The following is a 14656-nucleotide window of genomic DNA, read 5'->3' as shown; positions in this document are numbered from 1 at the left end:
AGCACTCCTGCAGCACGAGGCAGGATAGGCACAGAAAATGGGGCTTTTCCGTGCCTTGCAATTAGAGGAGAGTCACCTCGAACTGCAGCCCAGTGCTCAGGCCATCAGCCAGCTGCTGGGGGTGAAACTAGTCCCAGTTTCGACCCCATGTGCAGCAACAAGCCACTGAAAGGTTTTTGCATGGACCTGCCAAAACCAGATCTGGGTGGCCAGCAAGCTCAACAAAGGCTGTTAAATGCAACCAAATTCTCTGATTCTCTGAGGGCTGGATACATCTGGAATGTCTTGAAAGGCTCTTTGTATCCTAATGCTTTAATTACAGTTATCCTTCAGTTCCATTTGCTGCATTAATGTGCTAGCATTCGAGTGCTTTCCAATACAGCTATTTCACAACAAAACAGTGGCTCGAAAATTTAATAACCTGCTAGGCAAGAAGAGCCACAGCAAAAGCCTGTTTCCCACAGCCCTCCTTTCCAGTAGATCTCAGAGCACCACTGACATGCTGAATGCATTCTGGACTCCACTGAAAGTCGATTTCAGCATCAGGCTGACCTCAAAACATTTCTTGCTGGAGTACCCCAGTTTTGCATTTCTCTCAGCCCTCTCTCACACTCCCAATACAGCTATTTGCATATTCAAACAGCCGATGATATGGAAATATATATCCAGATGGAGTCACAAAATTGCCTAAAAAGAAAGCACCCACATCTAACAGCCCCACGTTGGGCTCCCCACGCACGCCAGCACCCCTGCTGTGCACAGCCCCAACAGACAGGAGCTTGAGAAATGCTTGTGCAAGACAGATTGTCACACACAGGTCAAAACAACCCCATGGACACTGAGCAATGTGTCCCAGGGGGCAGAACTTACACCAAAGCCACTGCAAACAAAACTCCCTGCCCGGGTGCTTGAATACATTACTGCAGGAGGGTGAGGTTCCTTTGGGACCGAGGAATCTGAAGCATCAGGCTCGTGGGACACACATTGGTGGTTGTAGGAGAGCACAGCACTTCACCTGGATGGTGCTTAACAATCACAGGCATCTTATCATATTACTTATTAGAAGTTATTCCCTTATTTGCTCATAAATAATAAGACCCCCCAAAAAAATTCAATTTATGTTTAATTTCTTCTCTTGGCATTTATCGTGCTTCGGGATCATTGTGCAAGATGAAGGATAGGCACAGGCTGAGCTTAGCACTCCTCAGTTCCTACCAGCTCTGTAGTAAAACAGCAGATACCTCTGGCAATATTTTCTGCATGAGTGCAAGAAGCAAAACACTGATTCCTTTCAACAAACGCGTAACGGGAGAGGAACAGCTGAAAAATCCAACCACTTCAATTTCCTCCTTCCACGCTTTCAGAATAACTTGATGGAAAGAAAGGAAGATCATGAAATCCTTAACTGATTTCATTTTAAGCCTGGAGCTATGTCAGCAGGATTACATCCTCCTGGCCAGATCCTGGAAGAAATCCCAAGCAGTGTGGAAGGTGTGAAAAAAACATTATTAGCGACTGGTCTCAGTGTAACTCCTGTTCCTGTTCCTGTATTCTGTTCCGACCAGCATGCAGAAAGGTATCTGTCAGGGGTAGCGCACACAACACCTACCAGATTTTTTTTCCTGCTTTTGAGAAGGAAAACATAAATTCCAGTCCCCTTTCCAGCCTGACCTGCACCCTGATCCCAAACTCCAGAGCCTGGGATGTGCTCATTCAACAAGAGCATCCAAAAAAAACACATTCCCTTACATACCAGCTAAATTAACAGACTCTGGACAAAAAAGTTTCCAAGTCTGGCAAATTTTATGTATCTAATACTTTACAGAAGTTGTCTTTCAACACAGAAAATTTCTTGGAGTTCTGTGCAACGCTTGCAGTAAAATAATTACATACAGAATACAAACATCACTAAACTCTGCCCAGGCTTCAGGCAAAGAAATACAAAAATGTGGGCATCCTGTAAAAAGAAAAGGAAAACAGAGGACAACAAAAGGTGCCAAATACAGAGCTCATCATTAGAAGCTGCATCATGGGCAAATATTTGAATCATTCTGAGAAAGAAAAGCTGGATTTCAGAATATTCCCAGCTGCCCTTGAGAGGGAAAAACAATTTTTCTGACTTTGCTTGGCAATGGTAGCACCCGTGGAAAGCCATCCTGAGAAAAGCACCTACAATCCTAGCCAAGAATTGGCATTAAGGACTTCCAAAACATGGAAAATACCTACCAGTACATCCCTACAATGCCCCACAGTAAGCAGCACGGAGAACTGAGGACAACACACGTATTAGATGCTAAAGTTGTTAAATAATAGCATGGCAAAGGCAGCTGTATTCTAACAATTTCCAACTTTAAAGCCCCTCTCTCTGTAAAGTGGAAAGGGGTGTCCATGGGGTTTGCAAAGACAGAAGTCCACAAACTTACCTCCCATTGTTCATACACTATCCAGCCTTCTTTCTGCGTCGAGCCCTGCCAAAGCCATTACACACATCTTCTCAATTTGCTCTAACGGCCATTGAAAGCTGACTTTTAAAGGGAGGACTAAGAGCCAGCTGGCTCCGTCTGCACCAGCCTCGCAGCTCAAGTTCCTTCAATATCTGGCAGGGGGAGACAGGGAAAAAGCACTGTAGCTGATATTATAGGGCTGATAGTATATAGTTTTTAAGGCTTGCAGCTTCTTTAGCAAGTGCCTAGCCATCAGCAGAGACCTGGGGCTCAGAGGACCTACCTTACCTGTCTCATTGGACGTGTGCTCATCAGTATTCCTCGTGCTCCAGCAGTGCCTTTATTAAACTAAGGGGAAAAAACGCATCGGAGTACTACAAGAGAGGCTGCAAAAGAAACTCATCTTAGCAAAATTCTCCAGCTTTATAACACTCAGTCCAAACAGTTGTTTGTTTTCCTGAAAATTTCTCCAGTATCCATCCTATATGCAAGAATGAAAGCTTTAATCATTTTTTTTAAATATATCTGAAAAACAGATCACTTAAACATCATGATTTTAAATCAATACCATTCACGTGGCTGATAATTAGATATTAAACCTAATCTAGTCCAAAAGATTTAGAGGTCGAGCATCAGATAGTATTTAATTAAGTAAATATAAAGCATTGATTGCTCTTTTGTCTTACTCTATTGATTTCACTGCATTTTTGCGGCATTTTTGCAGTCTGGCACTGTGTCATTAGCGGAGCAGCACAGAAGGTTTGCCAAGCCATCCTGCTATTAAAATACTTCACAAACCAGCTCACGCTGCCACCGCAGACTACTTAAAGAGGCTGCAGTGTGCTCAAGGAGGTGACTCACAAGAGCCAGCTGCAAGCCCTCTGGCTTGGGACGACTTGATGGAGCTGGGCAGGGCTCCTGCTGGAGCACGGGGCATGGGAACACTGGTGCCAGCTGCGGGTGGGCTGGACACGAGCATCCTCACTGCTCCAGCTGCACTTGGTGTCCCTGGCACGGGGAGGACTTGTGCTGGGTGTTCGCAGCCCTGCAAGAGGCTGCACTGAGCACGGCAGCTCCTGGTGCTGTCTTCAGACCTCCCCGTGCAGTTTCCCCAGATACAGTGTGTGCCCTGCTGTCCTTCCTGAGGCTCTGTCACACCAAGGCTCCAGCAGAGGAGTTCAGAAGGCTGTAAGTGTCAGGACAGAAAGCCAAGCTGCAGGCTGGCGCGCAGAGGAGCAGGTATTCTGAACAGCCAGGGGTTCAGAAGCAGGCTGCATTCTGCTTATGCCTTTTGGCTGGTTCTGACCAGAATAATAAATATTATCTAGGGACAAAGCCAATAGCAAAATAATCCCCAAGAGATGCACCAAGTAAGAGAGATGCAACGAGCTCCCACTACAGGTATGCTCACAAGGAGCTCTGTTCCCTGTCTCACCACACCACATTTTGCAGCTGTTCTGTGTCCTGTGTCGACAAATTTATTGTGAGAGCACAGAAAAAAATGTGATTAAGGTTTTAGATTTCTTGCACATGCATGAAACTCGGTGCCTGCAAGCCAACTGGACATGTGTTTAAGCCATCTCAGAGCAGTTTGCAGAGGCAGCCCCATGCATTTTGCATCACCAAGGCAGGCAGGCAGCCTGGGGGCTGTTCCCACTGCTCACCTACCTCACCCAGTGTGCATCCCAGGGCAGCCCACCCGAGGAAAGGTCCTGCCCAAATCACATCCTTTCTGCTTCCCTGGGCTCGTAACTGAGTGAGGGCTGTGGGATGGGCACTCAAACCCAAGCTGTGCCTGGTGGCTCCTTCCCTGCTGGCCTGGGACACCAGGGTCTGCCTTAATGATTATATGATTTATGCCCCTCTTCATGATTGTATGATTCTATGATCCACCTGTAAGGTCATCTCCTTTTTCCTCAGTTTCCCTTCAGCTCTGGTGGTGGCTCTGGGAGGCAGCTGAGATGCTTCCAAGGGCACAACAGCCACTCACCCACCCCGCCATCCCCACGAGGGCCCGGGCTGACCCTGGAAAACTGCCATTGCTGCCCATGAGCCCTAATCATCAGGTGCTGCCAGTCCTGCTCACGGGGCACTTGGTTTTATTCTAAAATAAAACCTCATTGAGGGAAAGGCACCAAATGGAGGAGCTGCTGCCCTCCCACCCCGCGGCCTGGTGGCACCAGGAGGCCCAGGCACCCAAGCACCCCAGGCCTCAGCAGAGCAGCTCCCCCAGCTCCCCCGGCCACGGTCCTGTGTCAGGATGGCTTTAGGTGAAAGCAATTTGGAGATAAATGCCTTTGTTCGCTCCTGGAACAAGCACCACAAAAAGCTGACTTCGCCCATGACAGACTGAGCCACGTTGCTAAAGTAAGAACATTAAATAACAACTGGCTCCAGAGAGATTGATTTTCTTTTTTTCCTTTTTACATTTGGACAGGCAAAGAAATGTTTTTATTGCCCTGCGAGCCTAATGGTGTGGTATAAAGTGCTTTCCAAGACTGCTGGTTAAAAATTCTATTTTTATCGAGGAATAATATCTCACCCAGCTGTAGGAAGCACTCAGAAGCCACGTTCCTGTCCCCTGGCTACCGGAGCTGTGCCTGGCCACTGTGTTAGATGTGCTGCTTCCCATGGCAAGGGCTGAGCGTTCACCTGGCTCTGCTGGCAGGGCACCACACGGCACACACACGGCACATCGGCACACCAGCACTGCCCACACTGCCCCCGGGAAGCTGCGAGCTCCTGCAGCTGCAAGAAAGACTCTCTCCTACACGGGAAAGTACTTTAGGACTATATCTAGTACTTTATCTAGTCTTTCAGAAGATGCTTCATGTTCACCGATCAATAGAGTTGAAAGATTGGCACTGACTTTTTCCTTTTAAACCCTGTGGAAAATTCCTGCCCCCATCACAAGGTAAAGCCAGTGCCCGCTCCTCCGCTTGAGCTCCCATGCACTGTAGGGCAGCCCATTTTCCCCTGAGCTCTAACTTCTTCCACAATTTACCAACCAGAGGAAGCAGCTATATAGTAAAAGTACAGGCTTTTTCTTAGCTTTTTCCCATCTCAAGACTGCTAGGCCATTACTCAACTTCTAAACGACTTGTTACTCTAAACATCAAGATATTGATCCACTGTTTCAGAAGGCTGAAATTTAATCCGGTAACTAGAGTCATTTTTATTAGTCACCCTACCACAGACTCTGCACACAGAGCCACAGTTAGCTGTGTGAGGAACAGATGTTAAAAATGCTATTAGAAAGGTGAAATTCGCTTCCTCTCACCTCACTGCCCCCTTTCAGGCAGCGGCAGTGCAGTGGAAGAGAACACAGCTTGAAGGGATAAATCTCTCTTTATTTTGGGCAGCCAAAGAGGAGCACTCGCTCAGAGAACAACCCTATCCTTTTGCCATTCCCCTCCAAACCCCACAAGCCTGCACCACTGCGGGAGCAGCCAGATGCCAGGTAAGGTCTCGATCCATCCCTTGCAGCCCTCAGCTCATGCAATCTGAATAAGCAGAACCTAATGCAGTTAAACTTCCTCAGGAAAAAGGAAGTATTGCTGTATTTACCCAATTATTTTTTCCATTTAATACTCCCTTACACTTTAAAACATTGTCAATATTCCATTCACCAAATCTACCCAGGACTTTATTTACTAATGTTTTACTCCTATCTACAATCTCCACTTTATTTCTCCATATCCCCCCTCCGTCGTGTCCCAGGGTGCATCCCAGACCCTAGCACAACTGCTTTGGGTGTCCTGGCACATCCCAACGTCCTTAACTCAATTAATGGCTTGCTGCCCTTGATTTCAGGTGGTTCCTCATAAACAGCTCTTTAGCTGACATGGAGAGGTGGATGGATGATGGAGAAAAAGGCTGCAGGTGCTCAGCGTGCCCTGCTGCTGCAACACACACCAGCAACAGGAATGTGGGCTTTCATCTCTGCAAAGGCATTATAGCACTGCTAGGTGGGATTCATTGCAAAAGGAGAACGAGGGGGGTCAGTGAGTGGCACGGCATCGGCCAAAATACCTCGAGGGTGTGCAAAAAGAGCAAGTAGTGATGAGCAGGAGGAAGGATCTCAGCAGTGCTCCTCGAGGATGGATTTGGGAATTGATCTCGCTTAGCAGAGGCAGACTGACAGCATTTGAGAGAAATCAGAGGAGGGTTCTGGGGGTGTACCATTCAGGGAGAGATACCACCGAACTTCACTGTACTTCTAAAGCGAGAACACATCCTCCACACTATCATGCTATAAGGTCACACTGTGAGGGTTTATTAAAAGGGTTTCTGTTGAAAACTCAAAAACCAGACAGCTTAAAAAGACAGCGGAGGAGGAAAAGCTATTTTACAACAAATGTAAACAACTAGACAAGTACTCTCGAGAAGGATGCTGAGCCTTCCCACTTCAATCCCTTCATCTGCTGCTATAAGCAGGGATCCTGTATGCTGTAGAGCATGAATCAGGGCTGGTGCTGGCTTGGAGGAGCTGCTGTGAGCAGGAGGTGGCACTCGGGGACCTCTGGTCGTCTCCTCTCTTCCCACCAGCTTCACACAAGGCTGTGGCATGAAAGCACAGGCAGGCCAGGCAGGATCTTTGCATAACAAATGCGCCCGCCCTTAAATCATTAAATCACACAGGGTGAAGCATGTGGGGCTTTTTTATTTGCTCATTATATAAGAAAACACTAGCAGACCCTGAGAAGGCAGGACAGGGTTTTTTGCTCCATTATCCTGTGATCTAGGGCATGCTGAGGTATTAAAATGCTAAGTAAAACATTGACTAAATATCATCAGATTATGACAGACTGCACAGCCTGACATATTGTCTGGTAATTTGTGATTAGGAGACTGACAATAACTTGCAAAAGTTCTGATTAACAGTGGCAGATATTTCCCTTAAACAAAATCTTCCAAAAAAAATCTCCAAAATTTGTTTCACTCTTGGTCTACCACTAACACCTAAGAAGGATAAAATCATATTTTTACAGCTGAAAGCCTGGTTTGCACCATATTTCTTATGGTTTTGGAGGCTGCTGAGCATACATGCTGGGGACATCACAGCTGGGGATGGTTTTAGCTCCCAGGGATCCTTCTCATGTTCGTACTGCATGCTGGAGGTTTGCAGGGAAATGAAATGTTTATTGAGGAGTGCAAACGGGTACAGGAAAATGGGTCTGAATCCTTACGGAGCAGAGGCACAATGAAAACTTGGTGTTGAAATTAAGTGAAAACACATTAGTATCAATTATGGGTGAAAAACAAGGCAGAAAGAAATACCATTTTAAGGAAAGCAACCTCTGATGTTTTCCAAACCCCGGGGGAACTGCAAAGTGCCATCTGCCAGCAGCAGAGTAAGAGACCTGCTTGCAGCTGCCAGCACCAGAGGCACGGTGTGTGATAACAGCCCGGGTGTTATCTGCAGAAAGCCCCACACCTGTGCTGGGGGAGGCAGCAGCTGTGTGGGCAGCCCCAGCCCTCCCGCGGGACTCCTGCTGCCTGCTGGCACTTGTTCTCACCCAAAAAGCCCCCTGTCCCCTCTGCATGGTGCTTACAACCCAGACCTGTCCCCAGCAAAGGAGCCGGACAGCAAAGGAGTCCCTGCAGAGCCCAAGTGGGCTGTGGTGATGCCTACACCTTGAAACTGTACAGTTAAACCCAGCTAACTCATCTGACGTCAAGGAAGGCAATTTTCTCCTCCTTGATTCATGTATTAGCATTCCTGCATTTCAGCTCGTTCAACTCCATTATCACCCGAAGGTTTTCCGGTTTGAGCTTGAGGAAATTGGTTTAATTTAAAATGCTTATTTTAAGCTCCCTTTTAGGGGTAATTTTATTAAAAATTTGGTCAATGCCTTCCCATTTAAATGCTAATAGTGGTTTCATTAAAGCATCACTTGTAAACTCGTCTTTGCAGGTCTTGACCCTGAAGACGCATCACTGCTGTGCATGCTGAGAAGCCTCCACAAACCCATTTCTCGGTTAATTTTTGAATAGAGAAACATTTTAAATGCCTTTGATGACCAAGAACCAGTAACTCAGATGAGAAAACTGCTGCTGAAGTCCACTTAATTTGAAAGCAGCTTTTAATGAACACGCAGTGCTGCGCGGGGCCAGACCTGAGCCTGCCGATGGCACAAAGGCACAGGCAGGTGCCACCCCTGCGGTCCCCAGCCCAGGCACTCAGCCTCTCTGCCCAAAGGCAGCTCTGCTGGCCCTGTGTGGCTATGCTGTGAATGTCCAGGAGGCTGGGGGTGATGTTCCCAGCTCAGTCCCACTGCACAGCCACGTCTGGCACCGCGCAGTGCTCGCCCCACGCCTGCACGCAGCAGCACCTCTCGTCAGACCCTGGTTTTGCACATGCCCAACCAGGCTTGTCCCGCGAGGGCTGGCTCCCTGGGTGTGATTTGTAAGCTCACAGAGGGCACCAAAAACTGCTGCTGTGTTGGTGAGGGCATTGATTCGCACTTCCCACAGGATTAGCAGAGAAAAGTGTTTCTGTAACACAGAGACGTGCCGCTTTGTGTCATGTCCGTATCCAATCGTTACAGCTGTCTCCCCCTCTGTCGTTAATTACCTCCATCCCAGTAGGCAGCCAAATTACATGCTAAGACAGTTTAGAGTGAGCACAGAACCTGGTGGCTTTATTCAGTGAAAAAGAAGTAAATATATTCATTTCCGTAATTGCAATCTTTTGGGAACAAATTATCCTGTGCAGCACATCTGGCCAGGTGCTCTGGCAATCCACCCAGCAGCGCTTGCTGCCTGAGGCAGTGCTGCAGAGGTGAAGGAGCTGATCATCAAAGCAAACCTGCAGCGGGGAGACAATCCACTGCTTCTGCAGGGAGACCTGCAGCAGGGATGCCCACAGCAGGGATGTTTGCAGGTGAATTGGACTCTGTAAAAAGATCACATATCCAAGGGGCAGCCAGTTGCATCAGCCTGGCACTGATGTCACTCCGTTTTCTCACACTCCTGTTTGCATCACCCTAACTGTGAGCTGAATCAAGCCCTGTAAATTCCTGGCATTATTTTCCGAGCTCCCATAATCAGTTATTGCACTTTTTATAAGAAAAGGGAGGAGAATGAAGCCGTGAATATTTACACTCAGAAGCCCAGAGGGTCCTGTTGTGAGATATTAACTCTGCTGACGGCATGGGCTCTCAGCTGGAGGCCAGGATGAAAGAGGGATGGTTACAAGCTTTTTTTATAAATTAAAAAAAAAAAAAAAAAAAAGCCTCTCATAAAAAGCACCTGTCTGTTCTTTTCATTAAGCTTGCCTGATGAAGGCCTCGGGGGAGCTGATCAACATGAATATTTTTCCACATCTAAGTAGAATAAATACACTTAAAATCAGTCACCAAATGAGACTGTATTTATAGCTAATTACCAGAGGAATACACCCGAAATGGAACAGAGTGTGTTCCACGCATCCATTGACTGGCATGTTTTATAAATACACAATTTCTCACTTCCTTGGATAAAATAGTTTAGAAGACGGAGCCTTGTTTTCATTGCCTTGATCAAAATAGAACAAATTGAGATGACAAACGAAGTCACTAGTAAAAAAATAAAATAAAATACAACGACAACAAACAGTTAAAATCCCCTGGGGAGATCCCCATGCTCTGTGCTCTGTTCCTCAGGGGAAGCCACTTAGGCATGGCAGGCCCTGGCCCCCGTGGCTCATGCCAGCACCATGGGTTCAGGCTGGGTTTAGGGCTGTCCCCAGGTCCCATTGAGCAGGAAATAAGGAAATATTTGCACACTCAGAGCCACGGGGTGGGCCAGGCAGCCCTTTGGGATTGTGCTTCGATCCTCCTCGGTATTATCCACAAAATGTCTGTGGCTGTGCACCCAAATTACACAGGGAGATGAAGGAGACACACTGCACAGTGGCATCTCCTGTGCTGGCTCTCTGGCCCTGCTCAGTGCTGGCTGTGGGGAAACCTCTGTGGCCACTGAGTGACAGCAGTGTTTTGGGGGGATTTGTCCTGCTCCCTGGGGTGAGGAAGCACAGGCCAGGTTCAGTACACACGTCACATCAGCCAAAGAACAAAATGTGGTCAGGCAGTGTTCATCTCAGCCGGGATCCCGAGCGAGGGAGCATCTGAAGATGAAGCGTGTGGAACAAGAACAGAAGAAAACAAGACAGCCACCACCTCTGCTGCAAATCATTCGTTAGATACCAGGTGTCAGCGAACTTTACCATGCGGTGTGAGAACGCACACATCAGGGAGATGACGGCTCCATCCCTGTGACCCCAGCACGGGGGCTGTGTGCCCATGCCCGTGCCCGTGCCGTGTCCCCGGCAGGGCGGCCGCCAGCTCCCCGCACACACTAGATGTCACTGCACGACCTGAAATCTGCGCTCGGCTTCCCTCGGCCCCGGCGGACCGGAGTTTTGTGCTGCTCAGCACCAAAATCCAGCCCGAGTCCGCACAGACACACCGGGGGGGGCTTGGCTTGGGTGGGGAGCGCAGCCAGCAGCCTCTGCAGACAGATCCCTGCTCTGTGCAAGCTCAGGTGGCTCGCATGCATCGTGAGCAGGATTTTGGGGGCATCCCTCTCCCGGGCACTGCTGTCTGGAGCTGGCCAAGCAGCACCTAGGGAGCTGGATTTCGGCTCAAGTCCCGCAGGATGAAGGCAGCTTTTGGCCAGAATGTCCCTCACTCCCGCGAGTGTCTGTTCTTGGAAGCCAGCTGCTACGTATGGGAAAGGCACAAAGCACCCATTCCCATCCCATCCCATCCCACCCCATCCCACCCCATCCCATCCCAATCCCCTTCCCCATCCCTATCCCATCCCATCCCCATTCCTACTGCAGCCCCATCGCAGCCTCATCCCAAACTGCCCCCAAGGCTGGGGGCTGCCCTGCAGGTGAGCTCCGGGTGCCCCCAGCCTCCAGGCACCTATAGTGCTGGGTGAAGGGAACAGAGCACGCCCTTTCCCAATCCTTCACAGCAAGTACTCTGCACACACGTGGTGCTGCACGCGCTGAAATCTGCATCACCAAAGCTTGTAGAAACTTTTTTCAGTGGGTAAGACGAAATACACTTCACTCTTTGAAGCTCTCCATTTGTGGTTTGCAAATCATAAGGATAAAAAGAGCAAAAGCAATGACAGGACTTTTGAGGGGTTAAATTGCACACCTTGCCTTAAACCCACTGTTAAATTACAGAGGGGAGGTTTGAAAAGAGCACAGAAAAGCATTTGCCTGTTTGGATATCGGCTCCTCATCAAAGAAAACCAAAGTAGATGAAATTTCAGTGTTACAGGGCACCATGCACATGACCAGGGATTGCCTTCTCCACAGTTTCCCTCTTTTGCATATTTTTACATGATCACTGCTTTATTGTTCTGTGATGTCCTGGTCTCTAGCATGGGTCTAATGTTGCTGCTACCTCAGGGCACTGAGACTCATTTACTAGGACACATTTCTGAAGCACTTTCAGGCTAGGATTTCCAAATGATTTATGCACAAAAAAAAAACTCCCTAGTGGCCCGCAGCACTCACATGGATCCTCCTTACCCTCAGCCACTAACTTTTAGGTGCAGGAGCACCCAGCACTTTCCCAACACAGCTTAGGGCTGTGAACCACTTCCTAACCAGGGGGAGAGGTGCCAGAAATTGGTGAAATGTGAGATCTGTGAGGGGCCGACCCCGATCCACCTTTTGGCAAGGGAACTGCGCACTGCGAGGAGCCATGTGGGGCTGGATCTTCTCTTCCAGCACTTTCCTCTGGCTGAAATAACTGCCAGCACTCCCGTCGCTAATTAGAATTAATATCATCTTCTTCCTCCAACAGTAAAAACAAAATGTTCTCCTCGTGTCCCATCTGATAAGGCAGCAAACCTCGTCCAGCACGGCCTCGTAGGTGGGCTGCCCTGGGCGGGAGGCAGCACCAGCCGTGCTTGGCACTGCAGGGAACAGACCCTGCACAGGCACTGTGCGAGGGAACGAGGGGCAGCAAGGCCAGGATGTGAGCAGAGGGCTGTGTCCAGGCTCTGGGGAATTGTTTGTGAGCAGTTAACGAAACAGCCACCACCCTGAGATGAATTAGCTGCAAGGGGCTCGGGAAGCATCATTGCTGAGCGCCTGGCCTCGACCGCCCCATTAGTTTATTCCCAGGAGACCATTTTTTCCTCCAAGGACCAGCCCTGGACAGTGTGATGTGCCGCATGGCCATCGCCCCCAGCCTGCCATGGGCACTTCTTGCTCGCAGCCCCTGGCACACAGATTTCTCCCTCCCTTTGCAGTAATTAAATCCCCACTCCAGCAAAGAGCGGGCAGGGCTAACGATGGCAGTGCTCGCGGCACCGGCAGTGCCTGCGTCCACATCCTCCACTCAGCAATATCCCAAGTCATGGCCCGGCGTGGGAGCGGCCGATCCTCATCACTGCCCTGCGGCCAGGGAGCTGCCACCTCCCTCCCTGGATCCCCCAAACCTCCAAACCACAGACTGGGTGCCACTGGTGGCATCACGGAGAAGCCTTGCCCTGAGGGGCTGCTTTTGGGGACCCCCTTAATATCCCACTGCATCCCAAGGGGGTCCCTGGCCCTGCCCCACACTGGTCCCGCCTGCCCCAGCACAGCATCCCATAGAGAATCTCCCCTGGAGGCATTCCCAGTCACCCAGCCATGGCACACGGGGCTCTTTATGGGGTTGCCTTGGTCCCCACTGCGCTCGGGTGCATCCCCAGGGTTTGGGACTCCCTCCTGGGACACTCGCTCCCCACTGTCACAGGGAAAATCCCAGGGGCAAATCCACAGGGAGAGCAATATGGATTTAGGAAATTCACACTGCTCTTTGGCACGCTCCCACGTGGGGTGTTCCCACAGGGAAGACAAGAAGCCGGCTGTGGGCTGTGGGGCTGCAGGGGGGCACAGCCCACACGCTGCCACATGCCTGTGGCTGGGCGCAACCCCAAAATCCCACTGGGTTTCTGCAGCTCCTGTCTGCAGCGGTCCCCAGGGAGCTAGTCTGGCTGTTCCTACACCATCGAGAACCTGTGTGGCAGAAACCCGCTCCCCAAACCTACCTCCAGAACCCCTCATCCCCGAAACCTGCTCCCCAAAACCTGCTCCCCGACCCCTCTCACAGAAACCCTCGAAGACCCCTTCCCCAAAATCCCCCTTGCGCGGAACCCCCCACGCTCAGAACTTGCTCCCTGGAAACCCAACTTGCAAACCCCCCCTCCCCGCACCCCGAGCCCTGACAACCCAAAACCCCTCCCCAAACCCACCCCCGACACATCCGCCCCCGGCGCCTGCCTTAAGCCCAGCCCCGACACCCACCTGCAGAGCTCCTGGCCCCGGCCCCTCTCTCCCGAACCCTGTCCCCCAAACCCTGCTCCTGCGCTCCCCGGCCCCTCGCTGCTCTCCCCCAAACCCCTGCCCCCGAGCCCCCTCCCGGAGCCCACCGGGGGCGGCGGGGCGGGGCGGGGGGCGCGGCGCGGAGCTGCGGGCGGAGCGGGGCGGCTCGGCACGGCTCGGCACGGCTTGGCACGGCACGGTTCGCCCCGGCTGGACTCGGCACGGCTCTGCTCGCCCCAACTCGTCTCGGCACGGCTCGGTTCGCCCCGGCTAGGCTCGGCACGGCTCTGCTCGCCCCGGCTCGGCTCGCCTGCATGCGGCGGCGGCGGCGGCGGGGCGGCCGGGCGGGATGAACGGCTCGGCGGCGGGCGGCACGGCGGCGGCGGGGCTGCTGGCGGGCGCCGGGAGCGCGGCGCTGGAGCTGGAGCGGGCGCTGCGCTGCTGCACCGCCGCCTCCGTGGTCACCGACGGCGGCGGCGGGGCGGCGGCGGCGGCGGCGGACGACGAGCGGAGCGTGTACATCATGCGGGTGGTGCAGATCGCCGTCATGTGCGTCCTCGCCCTCACCGTCGTCTTCGGCATCTTCTTCCTCGGCTGCAACCTGCTCATCAAGTCCGAGGGCATGATCAACTTTCTGGTCAAGGACCGGCGGCCGTCCAAGGAGGCGGAGGCGGTGGTGGTGGGGCCCTACTGAGCGCCGCCGCCCCGCCACCGCCCGCCCCGACGGCTGCGGGGTCGGGGGAGCCGGGGGCAAGCGGGGGCGGCCCCGGGGAGCGGCGCGGCGGCCCCGGGGAGCGGTTGTTGGGCGGGTGCCGAAATAAAAGGGGTCGTGAGAGCAACAGGTCCGGCCGTGCGCCTTCCCTCCGCCTCGCCGCGGCTCGCCGGAGGGGGTCGG

The 14656-nt window shown here is 51.5% G+C and overlaps 1 protein-coding gene across 1 annotated transcript; it reads left to right on the top strand.

The window, feature by feature from the left end:
* Positions 1 to 14110: 14110 nt before the first annotated feature.
* Positions 14111 to 14455, top strand: RPRM (reprimo, TP53 dependent G2 arrest mediator homolog; the record flags this gene model as incomplete). The annotated part of the gene is made up of 1 exon (XM_084289370.1): positions 14111 to 14455. The coding sequence occupies one exon, from the start codon at positions 14111 to 14113 to the stop codon at positions 14453 to 14455; it is 345 nt and encodes a 114-aa protein (XP_084145496.1).
* Positions 14456 to 14656: the final 201 nt, after the last annotated feature.

Source organism: Netta rufina, assembly GCF_964035555.1.
Source record: "Netta rufina genome assembly, chromosome: 6".
Lineage (NCBI taxonomy): Eukaryota > Metazoa > Chordata > Aves > Anseriformes > Anatidae > Netta > Netta rufina.
This window is presented reverse-complemented; position numbering and strand designations above follow the sequence as displayed.